The 18,562-nt window shown below is 36.3% G+C and overlaps 1 gene segment (V, D, J or C); it reads right to left on the reverse strand.

The window, feature by feature from the left end:
• The window catches only part of LOC116568649, a 218,855-nt gene that overhangs the window by 93,310 nt on the left and 106,983 nt on the right, over positions 1 to 18,562 (reverse strand). Inside the window, 2 exon segments of the C gene segment in view lie at positions 3,828 to 4,139; positions 10,417 to 10,478. Coding sequence covers positions 3,828 to 4,139; positions 10,417 to 10,478 — 374 coding nt within the window.

Here is an 18,562-nt window from a genome sequence, read left to right on the forward strand (position 1 = left end):
TTTACTAGAGCATCAAGAACCACAAGATACCCGGGAACAAACCTAACCAAAGAGGTGAAGGATCTGTACTGGAGGAACTAGAGAACACTCATGAAAGAAATTGAAGAAGTCACAAAAAGATGGGAAAACCTTCCATGCTCCTATATTGGAAGAATAAACATTGTTAAAATGTCTCTACTGTCTAGAGCAATCTATACGTTCAATGCCATCCCGATCAAAATTCCACAGGCATTTTTCAAAGTGCTGGGACAAACAGTCTTAAAATTTGTTTGGAATGAGAAAAGACCCCGTATTGCCAAGGAAATGTTGAAAAGGAAAAACCAAGCTCGGGGAATCATGTTGCCTGATTTCAAGCTATATTACAAAGCTGCGATCACTAAGACAGCATGGTACTGGCACAAAAACAGACACATAGATCAGTGGAACAGAATAGAGAGCCCTGATATGGATCCTCAACTCATGGTCAACTAATCTTTGATAAATCGGGAAAAAACATTCGGAGTGGGTGGGGGAGAAAAAGTCTCTTCAATAAATGGTGCTAGGAAAATAGGAGAGCTATGTATGGAAGAATGAAACTCGACGATTCTCTTATACCATACAAAAAGATAAACTTGAAATGGGTGAAAGACCTCAATGTGAGGCTCAACATCCTGGAGAACATAAGCAGTAACCTCTTCAACATCCACCACAGCAACTTCTTTCAAGACATGTCTCCAAAGGTAAAGGAAACAAAAGTGAAAATGAACTTTTGAACTACATCATGGTAAAAACCTACTGCACAGCAAAGGAAACAGTCAACAAAATTATAAGGAAACCCACGGAATAGGAGAAGATATTTCCAAATGACGCTATAGACAAAGGGCTGATATCTAAAATCTATAAAGAACTCCTCAAACTCAGCACCCAAAAAAACAGATAATCAGGTCAAAAAATGTCCAGAAGACATGAACAGACAGTTCTCCAAAAAGGACATACAAATGGCTAACAGACACAGGGAAAAATGCTCATCATCATTAGCCATCAGGGAAACTCAAATCAAAACCACATTGAGATACTGTCTTATGCCAGTTAGGATGGTCAAAATTATCAGGACAGGAAACAACAAGTGTTGGAGAGAATATAGATAAAGGGGAACACTCAGTGTTGTTGGGAATGCAAGTTAGTGCAGCCACTTTGGAAAACAGTGTGGAGATTCCACAAGAAATTAAAAATAGAGCTACCATATCACCCTGCAATTGTACTACTGGGTATTTACCCTGAAGATACAGATGTAATGATAAGAAGGGCCATATGTAGCCCAATGTTCATAGCAGCAATGGCCACTATCACCAAACTGTGGAAAGAGCCAATAGGCCCTTCATAGATGAATGGATAAAGAAGATATGGTCCATATACTGAACAGTAATATTACCCCATCATCAAAAGGGATGAACACCTAACTTTTTTTTTTTTTTTTTTTTTATTTCCAGCATAACAGTATTCATTATTTTTGCACCACACCCCGTGCTCCATGCAATCCGTGCCCTCTATAATACCCACCACCTGGTACCCCAACCTCCCACCCCCCGTCCCTTCAAAACCCTCAGATTGTTTTTCAGAGTCCATAGTCTCTCATGGTTCACCTCCCCTTCCAATTTCCCCCAACTCCCTTCTCCACTCTAAGTCCCCATGTCCTCCATGCTATTTGTTATGCTCCACAAATAAGTGAAACCATATGATAATTGACTCTCTCTGCTTGACTTATTTCACTCAGTATAATCTCTTCCAGTCCCGTCCATGTTGCTACAAAAGTTGGGTATTCATCCTTTCTGATGGAGGCATAATACTCTATCCCCAGGGGTACAGGTCTGTGAATCACCAGGTTTACACACTTCACAGCACTCACCAAAGCACATACCCTCCCCAATGTCCATAATCCCACCCCCTTCTCCCAAACCCCCTCCCCCCAGCAACCCTCAGTTTGTTTTGTGAGATTAAAAGTCACTTATGGTTTGTCTCCCTCCCAATCCCATCTTGTTTCATTTATTCTTCTCCTACCCACTTAAGCCCCCATGTTGCATCACCACTTCCTCATATCAGGGAGATCATATGATAGTTGTCTTTCTCTGCTTGACTTATTTCGCTAAGCATGATACGCTCTAGTTCCATCCATGCTGGCGAGGATGCGGAGAAAGGGGAACCCTCCTACACTGTTGGTGGGAATGCAAGCTGGTGCAGCCACTCTGGAAAACAGCATGGAGGTTCCTCAAAATGTTGAAAATAGAACTGCCCTATGACCCAGCAATTGCACTATTGGGTATTTACCCTAAGGATACAAACGTAGTGATCCAAAGGGGCACATGCACCCGAATGTTTATAGCAGCAATGTCCACAATAGCCAAACTATGGAAAGAACCTAGATGTCCATCAACAGATGAATGGATCAAGAAGATGTGGTATATATACACAATGGAATACTATGCAGCCATCAAAAGAAATGAAATCTTGCCATTTGCAACACCCAACTTTTGTATCAACATAGGACCGGACCTGAGCAGATTATGCTGAGGGAAATAAACCAAGCAGAGAATGTCAATTATCATATGGTTTCACTTATTTGTGGAGCATAAGGAATAACAGGTAGAATATTAGGAGAAGGAAAGGAAATGTGAATTGGAGTAAATTGGAGGGGGAGATGAATCATGAAAGACTGGACTCTTTGAAAGAAACTGAGGGTTTTTGGAAGGGAGTGGGTGATGGGTCAGCTGGGTGATGAGTGTTAAGGAGGACACTATTGCATAAACAATGAATCTTAGAACATTGAAAAAATAAAATAAAATTATATTAAAAATAAGGTGAGGATATTGCTCTGAAAAAAATTTTAAATTTTTTAAAAATTTATTTAAAAGAGAGAGAGAGAGAGTGATAGAAAATTGAAAGGGGGTAGGGTCAGAGGGAGAAGCTGACTCCCTGCTGAGTAGGGACCCTCATGTGGGACTTGATCATGGGACTTCAGGATCATCACCTGAGCCAAAGGCAGTCATTTAACCAACAGAGTCACCCAGGCGCCCCTCTGAACATTTCTTATGTGCAAGGTTGCTAGGTGCTTTCACATGTATTGTTTCATTTAATCCATACAATAAGTAGAAACTATATCACGGTGACAATAATATTTTGGATGATGAAACTGATGTGAGAAAAGCTAAGTGAGTTTTTCTTTTTTTTCTCTGTATGTTCCATAGGCATACTATTTCTTTTTTTAAGATTCATTATTTATTTTGAGAAAGAGAGAGTACAGGGAGAAGAGGCAGACAGAAAGAAACTCCAGCAGAGCCTGTGCTGAGCATGGAGACCGACGGAGCCCGACGGCGATCTTGATCTCAAGAGCCTGAGATCATGACCTGAGCTGAATAAATGAGGAGTCAGATGCTCAACTGACTGAGGTATCTGGGTTCCTTCAAAGCCCATACTATTCAAATTCTATTGGAAATAGTGGGATATTTATGCCATCATTAAAGAAAACAACATTAGAGAAAATATTATATGTACTTGTTTTCATTAATACTTGACAGAAAATGGGCACCTAGGTGGCTCAGTGGGTTAAAGCCTTTGCCATAGGCTCAGGTCATTACCCAGAGTCCTAGGATTGAGCCATGCATCAGGTTTTCTGCTAAGCAGGGAGCCTGCTTCCCTTCCTCTCTCTCTGCCTGCCTCTCTGCCTAATTGTGATCTCTGTCTGCCAAATCAGTAAATAAATTCTTTAAAAAATATATTTGACAGAAAAGGTAGGGTTTTCCCTTTGAAACAAAGTGTTCTGTGTAGTTGTATTCATTTTTATGTGCACATACCTTTGTTTATTGAAGGAAAAAGAATCTCTTGATCAACTTTTCTTCTGTTATTTTTGTGGTTGACAATACATTTGTGTTCTTTATCCATTGATGCTCCAGTCACGGTCAGCCAGCTGAATTTCATGTATGTGTCCTTAGTCTTCATGGTGTCTCCCTGCTGGGATTTCAGAATTGTTTTGTCATCCTTTTCTTGCCAATCTACCTTGATAACATCCGGGAAAAAATCCTCAAGAAGACAAAGATATGTTCCAGCCTTATGGACTTTTACTTCAGCAACTGAAGGAAGAAAAACTTCTTCATCAGGACTTTTATCTGTTGAAGAAAATGGGATAACAATTAGAACATAACTAGAGAAACACAAACATTGTGTGGTTTGGAAACAACCAGCACATAGTAAAGGGGAGGAAAGTCGCTACAGAATTAATGCTTATTGTAGGTTTTCATCTGCAGAGGGTTGTAAGGTGCTTATTTTCTTAGTTTCCACGGGAAAAGAGGTTCTAGAGGTTATGTAACTTGACAAAGTCACAGACATTAAGTGAAAGAGCCTAGATCAAAATGCAGAATATTTTTAAACAATACACAATCACTTGATTGAATGGAAATCTATCAAGTTACCCTTTTAGTTACAAATATGGGTTCCAAGCCCATTTCTGAATATTAGAATTCTTCCCCTTGATTTCTGATTTTATAGAACATCTTGTTCTCATATCTAAACCACTGCAGGATTTTGAGTAGGACAATGTTTAATGCTGCACCTCCAAATAATTTACAATGCCTGAAATTTAGAAACCAAATGGCCATATATCCAAAACTTCTATTTAAAAAAAAAAATGTATTGATTATTTTCAGAAATGTTCTTAGAGTAACCCAATCAATTAATGTAATGGTCAGAATTTTGTTTTGCTTCAGGAAATGTTCACTTAAAGCTAATTTTATATTGGAATTTCATTTGAGGTTGAAGCATTACTGAGAAGACAACACATTTTGACTCTTCGCATTTCCCTCCAAATCTGAATCTGCCCTCTAAGACTACTGAACTTGTTGTAGTACCCCTCAATTTTCTTTCATTTAACCTGCTGAATAATGTCACATATAATGATATAATGTTAACAGCTCTGGTCAGGGTTTCTTGTAAATATAATGTCAAATTATATAATGAAACTTCATGATTCTCAAGGGCATATCATTTGAACACTGGGATATTCTTTGGTTATATATTTATTATTAATTAATGATTCAAATTATAAATAATAATACTCTTCCCAATTTGAGTTCAAACTGAAATACAAATGCTTTATTGATTTTCTCTTTCCAGTCGTTTGGAGCTAGAATAATAATTTCATGGCTGTTTCCCAAGAAATGACTAGGATTTCTCCTTTGAGAAGAAAGGGGAAAAAAATTCCTCGGAATTTTTGCCTGTGCACAAGAGTTCCCAATTTTTATACTAAATGAGTAAACAAACAATGATGAGTATTTTAATTCATGCTGTAAGTAGGTATTAGATCATAATATACTTCTTTTAATTTTGTACATCTTCCTTAGAGTATAAATAGTATTTTGCTGATTATAATAAAAGACACTGTATTTTTCCTCAACTGTATATTTTGGGTTTTAATTTTAAAATCATATTATATAAAGCAAGACTTATTTTTCAAAGTACATGGTATTCCAATAATTCTTGCCCCTACTCAATATATTAAAGAAGCTAATTTTCATCTTACAAAGTTTGGTTTCTGTTAGTAATACTTCTGATTCATCATAGTAAAGAACTTGATAATCCAATCTTAAGCTTGGGAAAATCTGGATGGTAAAACATTATGCCTACCTCCTGTCACTTTTCTTTATCTAGGGTCCTGCAGTCTCATTCTTTTCAGGATAAAAGGTATCTTGAACTTCCATAACTTTTTCAATGTGATAGTTAACTGAACATTAAGTAATATTCTACATTTTTTATGGTTTGTGCCTATATTTTGTGGAATTTGTATTACGTATTTTTTTCAGCATTCCTCTTTTTAGGATTTTATTTATTTATTTTAGAAAGAGAGAGTGGTGGGGGAGAGAGCGGGATTCCTGAGCAGGCTCCACACTCAGCCTGGAGTCCAACACAGAGCTCAGGGCTCAATTCAACTACCATGAGATCATGACCAGTTGCTTTATAGAAGAGCCACCCAGGTGCCCCTCACTGTTCTTTATTAAACTTATTAAGAGTGTTTTTTATGGCCACAATCATTTCATTGATTTACAAAATAGAAACCAGTTTACAAAGTAAATATTTTTTCTAATACATTTATATTATTCATAATCACAAAAATTTTCAGGTAAATTGCTCGAGTTAATATATTTGATGAATATAAAGCTGTATGAATTATATATAAATTAACCAAATGCAATGACATTTTCAATTAAGTATGGTACTTTGAATCTGCATATTAATATTAATTCAAAATACCTCTATTTTATTCTTCTCATTTTTATTAAAAAATACTTACGGCTATTTCTTATGTAAATATGACATTCAGATGATATTTCTAAGTATATTTAAAAGTAGTAAAAAAAGTAGTAACTATTTCTAAATATATTCCTAAGTATTTTCTAAATAAAATTTAAATTTTTAGTTGTTTTTCTGCTAAATACCAGTATAAAGCACATGTTTGTGTTTGATATGATATCATAAGATAAAGGATTAAATTTATGTAGCTACAAAACTTAAAAATTAAAAAAAAACCACAAGTTTGAATTTCATTTTTATGCCAAGTGAGGGAAAAATCCATTAAGCAAACTCCTCTAAATTCAGGTTTTTTGTATATCAGTGGACAGTAAGGATACTTTCCTCTAGAGTGGTTAGAAATAAAGCCAAATGCTCTGGAGAATTTCCACTCTGTCAGTATGATTAGTAACAAACCACTCTCCATACTGGATACAATTCTCCATACTGGATGCAATTCTCCCTCTGGGTTTGAAATAAGGCAACATCTATGCAACACCTGTTATGTATTATGTGCCAAGTACCTTATTTACAGTCTCTCATTTAATTTTCATATGCCCCTGCTCATACATCCTGTTATCTCATCTTTTGGATTAGGAAGCTGAGACCAGAAAATAATCACTCAAGATTGCAAAAGCAACAAGTGGTGGAACTGAAGCTCAAGTCAGTCTGAGTCCAAAGATCAGATGCTCTGATAACACCTTTTCACCATCGGATAAGACATTGTGTCAACTCACACAAGTTATCTGGTCAACTTTGTTCTTGAGTCAAATTCTTTCAAGACAATTACACATGTTCTGCATGAGCACTTCATGCAAATCCACTTGGACACAAGGTCAGATGATTTAACAGTGTTTGCACAATGTAGTCTATGCCGACCTTTACCAGAAGGATTGGTATAAAAATCTCTCCTAAGATTTCCACATCTAAACATGCTACAAAAATGAGACATTATAATTATAATTATCATTACCATAATTATTAGCAATTTGTTTGTGATTATTGTTACTCCGACATGACATCTTATTCTCATGGGGCCAAACTTTCCCTTACTAATGGGAATGCAGTATTTGGGGATAACAATTGGACCTATGTCATGTTAGATTGCTAGACTGTCACCTGCCTGACCAGGTCTGCTGAAGGTCACCATCTGTGAATGACATTAAATGTCATGATGCCCACAGCAAAGATGCAGTGGGAGCATGAAATGCATTTGTTAAAGATCATTTCTTTCATTTCGTAAAATGTGTGTGGAAGGAAATGCCCAGTCTTTCACTTTGCATTCCTCCTAAAAGACTCGTGCATTGAAGTCTTTTTTTCTCATTTTGTGGTGGGGAAAACAACATGTTTGAAAATTTGGTGTGTTTCATTTTTTCAGTTAATAAAAAGTATGTACTCTAATACATGTTTCTCCTACCTTTGAACATAAAATTGTACCCTACGCTTTGTACTAGATAATCACAGGCCTTTTTTCTTCTACTTCCATTAATGCTTTTGATCTATTTTTATTCCATTACCTAACTGAACTTGTATATTTTATTCTAGGTCTTCTCAAATAGATTTTGTAAATAGGCAGTATAAAAAAATGAGACATAGTTTGTATATTAGAGCTTGTTTCTGTTTCTGCCCGGAGCTTGATAGTTTAGTGAGGTCTACCTTGAAGTTGACATGAAAAATGGGAGACACTACATCAAAAACTTATCATGTACAGTATGGTGATTAACACAATAATAAAAAAAATAAGAAAAATGGGAGAAGATGTTTGCAAATCCCACTCTGTGATATAAATATAAAACATTCAGAATTAAAACACACTGAAATGCCAGAGCATAAGAAGAAGCTTTCATCTCCCAAATTATGCCTCATAAAACAGAGGTTGCCTTATGTTTCAGTTTTTGCAACTTCTCATTTTAAACTAGAGTCTTCTAATACTCTACTTTGATTAAACAATGCACTTGGACAAGATATCAACCAGAAATAAACTCAATTAAAACTAGTTTAGAGGTAGTACCAGTAAAAAAAAAATTAAGAAGTTTCATATGGATTTGGTAAATATTACTGGGACTAAAGCCTCTATACTATATGCTTACATTGTACATATACATAATGACAGAATAAATGAAAAGATGTTTTTATTTTTTAGGTGGATTAATGTCTCTTACAATTAAATATCCAATGCTCTCATCATAATGGCATCCCCAAACTTACATTCTGACCCTAAGATGACTCAGGAATTTGTTCTAATGTATACATTCTAGAAGCATGTGAAGAATCTGAACACAATTTTTATTGAAATTTGAGGCCAAGAAAGCAGTATTTCTCAGGTGATATTTGTAATAATACAATTTTAATTTATAGGCATAATCCAATGAAGATTTAAACTATTAAAATTAAATACTTAAGGTATGCCTGGGTGGCTCTGTCTGTTAAATGTCTGCCTTTGACCAAGGTAATGACCCCAGAGTCCTGGGATAGAACACCTTTCCTTGGGATCCCTGATCATTGGGAGTCTGCTTCTCCTTTTCTGTCTGCTCTTTCCCCAGCTCCTGTGTGCTCTCTCTTTCTCTGTGTCTCTCTCTCATGTGTGTATGCTCTGTCTCTCAAATAAATTAAAAAAATACAACATTTTATGAAAAAAGTAAATATTTGATTTTATATATATTAGTATAATTTTATATATACAATTACAAAACCTATCCCTTCCTTACATCCAGATGTTTCCACTGGAAAGGGAGAAATCAGCATAGGTTGAGACTAACAATATATGAGGTACTGCTTACTACATTCTGCTTATTTTTAGAAACATCTAACAATGAGTCTTAGAAATTGAAAGTATTCTGCAAATACTGTCCAATTGTTCTAAAGAGTCCTGTGGACTAGATCAAAATTAATATATTTCTCTATACTCTTGATTTAAGAAGAATTCCACTGGGTGATAATTGTAATCTGTAGAACTGACTTTTTTAATGATATTTCAGGTCCTAACTTATGCAACAGATACTTTCATATTTAATTTCATTTAGTTCCACAACATCTATTTGAGATGGGGGCTACACTGACAGACTGAATGGATGGAAATATAGCAAATGTTAACAGAATATGTGTCATTATAAATATTTAACACTTAATTTTTTCTCTTTTCCAATTTTTCCCTAATGGGCATGTATTATTTTTATAATTTTAAGAAAGTAATAACCAATGAATCTAAATTTATTTGCTGAAGAATGATTATATAGAAAGTGAGAGATCCTGACTCACAGTTCACATTTTTCTCTGCACCACAATCTTCCAAAAAAAAGTTTTTAAGATTTCTGAATTACATCTGTGTCAGCATTATTTAATTAGATTGCTAAAGTTTATATTGCAGTCAATTGGGAAAAAACAGGACTAGAAATTTGCATTTCAATTTGTGAATCCATGTGTGCCTATGATGACAACAAGAAAAATACCAGAATATATCATTCCTTTCATTTTTCCAGAGTTTCACTAGCCCTATGAAAATTCTTTGAAAACACTTATTCAACTAGATCCTGTAGGGTAGACACATCCGTGTGAGATGTTCTCCCTCATCCAGGCAAAATTTTATCTCTAAATCTAATGAAGAATGAAAAAATTTACTAGGCCAAAATTGGAAAAACCAAACCTAGCATTGACATTCTTGGATATTTGTGCAGTTAAATATGTCGATATCTGATATGAATTGTCTTCAGACAAAAATGCAAGTTTATCAATTTTTGTTTATTTCTTTCCTTTTTTTTTTTTTTTTTTTTAGAATCTAAAAAATAAGATACACAAATTTCTTTACAAAGCTCTCAACACAGAAATCCCTAAGGGATTAAAGGCTCTACCCCTTAGGAATTCCAGATCCTCTAGCTAGTTAGCTCCTTGTTAATGTCCTCCAAGCTAGATCAGGCAGCAACTATCCCCAAGACTGGGACAGAGTCAACAACCTCTCCTAGTAACCCACTGCTATTTATGACCAAATTCGGACCAATCCTAGAACTCTAAGCCAGCACCAGCTCCTAGCCTGCTGCTCCCTACCCCCCACCCACATCACTTATGTCCTCTCCCTACCTTATAGGGAAGAATTTAAAAATATCTTACCTGTAACCCTGAGCAATGTGCCAGGACCAAACAGTTTTTTGTACCACGAGCCACCCCAGGTACACTGTCTGAAAAGCTTTTACAGAAAACCTCCTATGTGCCTCCTTTAAAATGTAGCTATATTCTTTCAATATTTCTATATATATGTAAATAGACATTGCTAACATTAAATAAAGATGAATCTCAAGCAAAATCATGTTAGATATGAACTTAGTCAAGTATGAATGACCTGACCCCTTTCTGCCTGGACAGCTTGGGTCTGTCTTTTCCATCTCAATCACACACATTGGCGAATCTGATTTTATCTTTTGTCACCATGTTCCTGAAACTTCTAAATATTTTTTCTTAAAAGTTTTTCATGTATCATATCAGTTCTTTTCCTAGAGTGTAATTTATAGTTACTATTTCTGTGATTTTAACAAGAATAAAGATAGAAATAATATTAAGAAATAAATATTTAAAAATTAAATACTTTTAAAGTTAATATTTAAAAATTTAATATATGAATGTTCAATATTCTATAGGTATATATATATACTTTTTATCTCTACACACTGAGGAGTGGTTATCTGGCTTGATTATAAATTAAATTCTTTCCAGAATTCAAGAACAGATGAGTTATTATAGAGTGAGAACTATTAACCCATTTATTGCTTAAAGACTATTCCTAAGAAATTCAAATTACCCCAACAAGTTCCAGGATATTGAATTAAAACCCTAAGCTGCTCATCAGAAGATCTTAATTCGGTTTGGTCTTTTTGCCTTTGTCCCAGCAGGAGGGCAAAGGCAGCTCTAAGTTCAGCAGCTGAGTCCTGAATACAGTACAACTGCTCCTGTTCTTCTGCCAGTTTCCATAGTCCCAGCAGATTTGATGCTCCTGCAGAAAGATTAAAGGAATGGTGTCAAAAGGACTTGTCCCTTTATAAAAATACCCTAAGCATCACATTGTGAGAATTTAATAAATGCATATTCAACATGACCTACTTGATGTCTTGGGAAGAATTTTAGTGCCATGATTAGAAACAGAAGCATTGTTTTCTGCATGAGGAGTCATACAAATTCTGAGCTATCACTATTACACATTCAACTGCATAGTCTATTTAAAAGGTCAGACTACAAAAGACTATATATTCAGAATACATTTATGGTTTAATGTTTCTCATAGCATATAATGGTTAGACCATGCAGTAAGAAACAAACAAGTATCTATTGGGTCCAAACTTTGCCATAGTAATTAGCGATGTGAACGTAGGCAAATAACTGAACTCTCAGCAGTGAAATTGGAATAAGAAGATCCCCTGTATAATTCTCTTAAGGATTGAGACAAGGCACAGAAACAAGGCAGTATGGTATCTGATTCCCAATAAATATTAGTTAATAGTATTATTGTCTTTAATTGAATGGTTTGGGGTGCCTTAACCAAATTTTCCACTAAAAAATGTAGATTTTATAAGCAATAAGTATTTATTATATAAATTAAGAAAGCAAAGGAGTTCCTGAATCCAACATTTTATGTGTCTGGGAATCACAGGCCAAAATACATGGGGCTCCATCAAGTTGCAATCTATAACACTTTCCACTAGGCTACAAGTTTTTTGTGTTGTGACTGTGTCTTGTGCACAAGTGTTGTGACTGTGTCTTGTGCACATTTTTACCTCTAGTGTCAAGCATAGAAACTGTCTTCAATAAATGAACAAACAAGGATGTAAAACCCTGCTGACAGCTTCTTTCCATGGACTCTGGAGATGAAATGGTTTTCTGAGCTCACAAATTCCATTAAACTGGACCATGTCTAGGCAATATTACAAAAGCCATGAGAGCACAGATTTTGACTAAACTCAGCCTACCCACTAAGGAACTAAAGTAATAACATTATGTTGATTTATTGATGTTCTATGATTGTCCACTGGAAGAGTTAAATGTTTGCACTGCTCTTAAAGATGAGACCAAAACAATAATATAGGCTTTGCAGATTATTAGAGAAAGGAACACTATTCATTAAGAAAGGAGCACTATTAAGACTATAGGTATTTCATCAAAGAGTGTCTCACTTAAAAGGCCACCTACATGAAAAACATCTTGAATAAATAACTTACACAAATATGTCACAGGCAAGGTCTCAGAAATATTTTAATTTCAAGCCTGCATCTATAGTTTTGTGTGTATATTTTCTACAAGTAGAATTTCAATATGCTTGCAAGCAAGGAAGTAAATAAACCATTCACAAAGTAGTTTTATTTCCATATATATATAGTGACAAATTTTGTCACTATATATGGAAACATATTTTAGCTGCAAAATTCCTGTCTAAGTGCTAAGTTGATTCTACACATTTTTTCTAAAAAGCATCTATCTGTTTTTCATTCATAGTACCTAAAAATAACAAAGTTACTTACCAGGAAAATGTATTATAAGCTTAGTTCCTTCTACAAATATCTTGATCCAGCCTGGTTAACGGTTACCACACTGGTTAGAGCTTCTACAGAAATGTAAGCCTTCTCCTGAGGTTTGTGTCAGGGTCAGCAGGTAGAAACCTTGTACTGGAAGTTTGGTCTTTCAAGGTCATTAAAAGTTCTTGAATATAAGCTTAATGGCATGTGATATTTTATAAATTTTCCTCAGATTAATTGATCAAAATGTCTGCTTTGATGGAGGCAGCAATCATGGAAAATGCTGATAGAAAATAGAGATGAAGTAAAAAGAAAGAGAAATGGAGGGAGAGAGGGAGAAGGAAGAAAGGAAGGGAGGAAGAGAGAGAGAGGGAGGGAGAGAGGGGAGGGAGGGAGGGACAGAGAAGGAAAGTGAAATAAGAGAAAAAGAAAGAAGAAAGAAAGGGAGAAAGAAAGAATGCAAGAAAGAAAGAAGAAAGAAAAGAAAGAAAGAAAGAAAGAAAGAAAGAAAGAAAGAAAGAAAGAAAGAAAGAAAGAAAGATCGATCGATCAGGACTAAGAGTCAAGCAATGACTTTGCTAAATTACCAGAGACAGTGTTCAGAGCATGAAGAGGTTTTGATTTCCAGGTGTTCTAGTGTGTGAAACTGCTCAGAGATGCACCAAAGGAAACCTCTTCTGTTCTCACAAACACCGGCCTAGTGTGTCAGCAGTTTACGGTTATATTTCTGAAGGGGACAGGCTTCACTAACTGAAAAAGCTAACATGTCAACAGAAATATTCTTGAGAAATGTGGACAATGGTCTCCAGTTTTTAGTAAGCCACTTTTACCATTCAGCAACACAAATCTTCACCAAGGAAAGCAAAAGGAGAAAATACGTTCTGGGATGACACTACTTTCCTGGAATAAAAGGAAAAAAAATTGTAGAATTCTATCTCCCACAGAAAAATAGATTCCTTATTAAAACTCAAATTGGAAAACAAACCCTCTGCTATGCTGAAAGAAGAAGCCTCTTGGAAGCCATTCTGTGATCTTTGGAAATATACCTGTGACCTTGCCTCTGTGGATAACTAGCTTTGACAAGGCATTTGCCCTCCCTGGTTTCCCACATCCCATCTGCTGTGTGAACATTAAGCTAGTATGTGCAAAAGGCTCTTCCTGTTCCAACAGCTTATGAAGCAGTGATTAAGAGCCAGAAAGGGTCTGCTGTGGCTGCTCAAGTGAGAAAGGAGTTGAGGGTTAGTAATGGAGAAGGTTTCCTTACAGATCCCTTCTGACTTTGTGACATTGCAAGATCCCAGCATGCACAATAGCAGGGAGATTCCTGAGACTTAATGACCTTAAGGGTTATCAAGGAAAAGACTCTTACCTGAACCCAAGCAGGAACTGGGCTTGTGTCATTCAATATCCTGGATGAGTTATCCAGGATTCATTTCAGCAGTTCTCTTTTTTATTGTTACCACTGTCGAATGGGCTCTCCAAGAACCCTAGAGAGCCCAAATCATAGATGCATGCTTCTGCCTGCAGTTCTGGCAAAGGAGACTTGATCCTGAGAAATTCTATCTTCATTTGAAAAACAAAGGAGAGAAATCAGAGGCACTTGCATAAATTGACAGTGGACATGAAAACAGTGAACCAAAGAGACAGGAGTGTAGTCAACCTACAAATCAAGCTGGAGACACATGTCCATTCATGGTGTTGGCGTTGCCCTGGAGTAGTCAGAATTTTCTCAAGGATGGGCATCCATCAGGACTGGGGAGGTGATAGCGAACTTGTTCTTCAGAAGCCATGATTGGGGAACAAGTTTTGATTTAAAACCAATGAAAGACCTTCACAGTAAGATATGTCTCAGTGGCATTTTCCTATGTTCCTGACATAGAGAATTCTCACGTCCCAGATGACTGCACCAAAACACCCCTGTTACAATAACTCAATGTTATCTTCCTTTTGGGGACAACACGTTCACTTTTTTTCCTTTAGGCTTTGCTTCAAACCCACCTATCCTTGAAATCTTTTTCTCTGAGTTGTGGATTTCTCAACATATTTGGTAAGAGTGTGGGGGAAGTATAAGGCTATAAGGAAAACTGGAAGAAAAGACTTATTACTGTGTAAAATGACAATGAGATAATCCACAACTTTATGCAGAACTTTATCATTTTATATACTTTATAAAATGAACTTTATACACAACTTTATACATTTTATAGATCAGTAGTCTGAAGAAAATTCATAAATTTGGAAGAATTTAAACAATTACTATAGTTATTACCTTAGGTGTTATGATGTTACAACACTCTGCTGTGAGTAAGAAAAAACTTGGAGGAAAAAAAATCTTTTGTTTTCCTATCCTGGACTCTCTTCCTATTCACAGTTCTTAGCTTTTCCAAAGAAAGCAAACTTTTACTCTTGTTTGGAGGACAATGTAATATGTGACATTTATTTTATTTTTTTTTTAAAGATTTTATTTATTTATTTGACAGACAGAGATCACAAGTAGACAGAGAGGCAGGCAGAGAGAGAGGAGGAAGCAGGCTCCCTGCTGAGCAGAGAGCCCGATGCGGGGCTCGATCCCAGGACCCTGGGATCATGACCTGAGCCGAAGGCAGAGGCTTTAACCCACTGAGCCACCCAGGCGCCCCAATATGTGACATTTAAAGAGTCCCTGAGTTCCTGTGGTGGCTGAGCTGGGTCAGTGAAGCAGTTCCATTGTAAGGGGAAAGGACCCTGCGATGTATTGACCCTGTGCTAGACCCGTCCTGTATGCAACCTTCTTCAGTCCCCAACAACCCCGTGATAGAGACTGAGTAACTTCCGTGGACTGGGTCAGTTAAGTGGCTGAGCAAGAATTCAAACAAGTTCTCTATCACTCCAAAGGCTTTGTAACTTCAATCATTCATTCATTCATTCATTCATTCATTGTATAACATTATACACACTGGGATGGATTCCATCCCAGGAAACGTCTTATAGAAGGAGAAACAGAAAAAATTCACATGTCCAAAAGCCAACCTAGTCCCCACAGAGGTGAAGATGAAGATAAAGTGACTTTGGGTCACCTGGGCTTGAGTTAAGTAGTCAGGAGTAGGCTGGATTTGAAGTTGGTTGTTACTATGTCATGAGGGTTGAAATTTGTTCTTGTCAGGGTTCAGACACCTAAAGTCCTCTAGTTGTATTTTGTCTTTGTCTCTTTACCCATCTTTGAGTCCTCTCCTTGTTCTGCTCCCCAGAAATAGTCTGTTTCTTGAAGCTCTCTGAACTGTGTCCCACTGTGACTTTTGCCCAAGGTTTGCTAACGTGGTGGTGAATGGTAAGGGAAGCAGACATCCTCTGATATTTTTACTAAGTCCCAATTTTAAGCAGATACAGTGAAACTGGGTCGTAAAGACATGGCCTTCACAAGTATTCCTGTCTTTTTTCCAGAGGTGGAACATTTTCAATCCTTGTCTCCCTCCCCCATCTGCAGGAGGTTCTTACCAACTGCAAGCTGTGGTTGGAGGCCAATCTTTGAGCAGATGAAAGCGTGTTACTTTTGGACAGAGGGGAGATTTTCTGGGCAAAGTTTCAGTGATTGCCTCCTTTGCCTTCCTTCAACTGCCATGGGATTCCACCAGGGCCTTCCTCTGCAATGAAGTCACTTTTTTCTATGGTGGGTAGATTAGGTCTGGATAGATCATAGCTCTTGTTCCCCTCCTGCAGCACCAAGGGAAGCTTTCTCTGGATTGTCCCTGATCTTCCATGTAAGAATTTTGTGGGGTTCTGGAGAAGACACAAAAATATCCCTTATATATTCCTAAGGTTCACACACTTCCTCCAGTCTATGGAGCTTTTATTATTGCATTAACAAATTCTACTTGAATCATCTGATCAGGTGAATGTGTTTGACAACATCTGTCCAAGGTGAGCAAAGGCTCACATCCTGTTTCTCCCTGCAAGTGCCTGTCTGTCTCCAGGTCTTCTAAAATTCATATGCCCTGCAACCTCAATTCCCTGAACGACTCAAACAAATTATTAAGTTTTATTCCTACTTTTTAAAATAGTATTGTAAAATTTTATCAGTGCCATTTTTGCCTCTCTACATCTCTAAGCTCATGTGGCTCCTCTGTCTTATTTATGTTTTTTGTTTGTTTGTTTGTTTTTAATTTTCCTTCCATTAAAAGCCCAAAAAGCCTAGGCACCTGTGTGTTTCAGTCAGTTAAGCCTTCAGCTCAGGACATGATCCCAGGGTCCTGGTGTTAAGTCCAGCATTGCCCCCCTCTGCCTCTGCCTCTCTCTCTCTTTTTTATACTGCTTGCATTTTGCTTGTTTGTTTTTAATGACATTGATTATTTTTCTTGAAGAACATTGACCTTTCATTTTGTAGAATGTCTTATATTCTAAAATTTTTTTTTAAATTTCCTCAAAGAAATTTTCTTAAAGAATAATAATGAATAATAAAATAAAATAAAATTCAGAGAAGTAAATTTCAGATGATTTTAGCCTAAATTCTACTATTTGTCTTTTCCATTGTTAAGTTGGGTTTATTTCCTTACTGAGTTGTGACATTTTTCTTAGTACTCTGAACACCAGTCTTATCCCTGATTTGTCTTTTGAAAATATTTTCTTCTAGTACATGGCTTTACCTTCCATTTTCCTGACATTTCCTATTTTCCATTTTTAGTCTTGCAAGATGAGAAATGTTAAATTTGAGGAAGTGCAGTTTCTCAAACCTTTCTTTTATGAACTTGTTTTTGGTGTCCTAATCGAGCAAACTCTGCCAAATCCAAGGTCAAAAAAAATTTCTTCTGTATTTTTTAAGTTATACATTTGTGACCTATAAAACATTTTTAATTAGTTCGTATACATGGTAGTTAATATTGATTTTTACTGTTTTTTATTTGTTGTTGTTGTAGTTTTCTTCACATAGATGAACAATGGTTCCAGTATCATTTGTTGAAAAGTCTATTTTCTGTTCATTGGATTACCTTGGTATCATATTTGAAATTAGTTAAGCACTTACGTGTCACATTAGCTGTGAATTATTTTCCTCTTAGCTATGTATCTATGAATTCACTATTACTCAACTGTCTTCTCATTGAAGTTTCATAGTAGTGTTAAAACTCTTTTCCAAACTGGTCTGGCAATGGTATGCCCTTTGCCTTCCTATATGAATTTTGTAAACAGCTTATTGATTTCTATGAAAACTCCTCCTGGATTTTCATTGAGATTACACTGAATCTACTTATTCTTTGGAGAACTTTTTGTTGTTGTTGTTTATTTTTTCTAATTTTTTTTTATTTTTTATAAACATATAACACATTTTTATCCCCAGGGGTACAGGTCTGTGAATCGCCAGGTTTACACACTTCACAGCACTCATCATAGCACATACCCTCCCCAATGTCCATAACCCCACCCCCCTTCTCCCAAACCCCCTCCCCCCAGCAAACATCAGTTTGTTTTGTGAGATCAAGAGTCATTTATGGTTTGTGTCCCTCCCAATCCCATCTTATCTTATTTATTCTTCTCCTACCCCCTTAACCCACCATGTTGCATCTCCACTTCCTCATATCAGGGAGATCATATGATAGTTGTCTTTCTCTGATTGACTTATTTCGCAAAGCATGATACCCTCTAGCTCCATCCATGTTGTTGCAAATGGCAAGATTTCATTTCTTTTGATGGCTGCATAGTATTCCATTGTGAATATATACCACATCTTCTTGATCCATTCATCTGTTGATGGAAATCAAGGTTCTTTCCATCATTTGGCTATTGTA

This window comes from Mustela erminea, chromosome 11 (assembly GCF_009829155.1).
Source record: "Mustela erminea isolate mMusErm1 chromosome 11, mMusErm1.Pri, whole genome shotgun sequence".
NCBI lineage: Eukaryota > Metazoa > Chordata > Mammalia > Carnivora > Mustelidae > Mustela > Mustela erminea.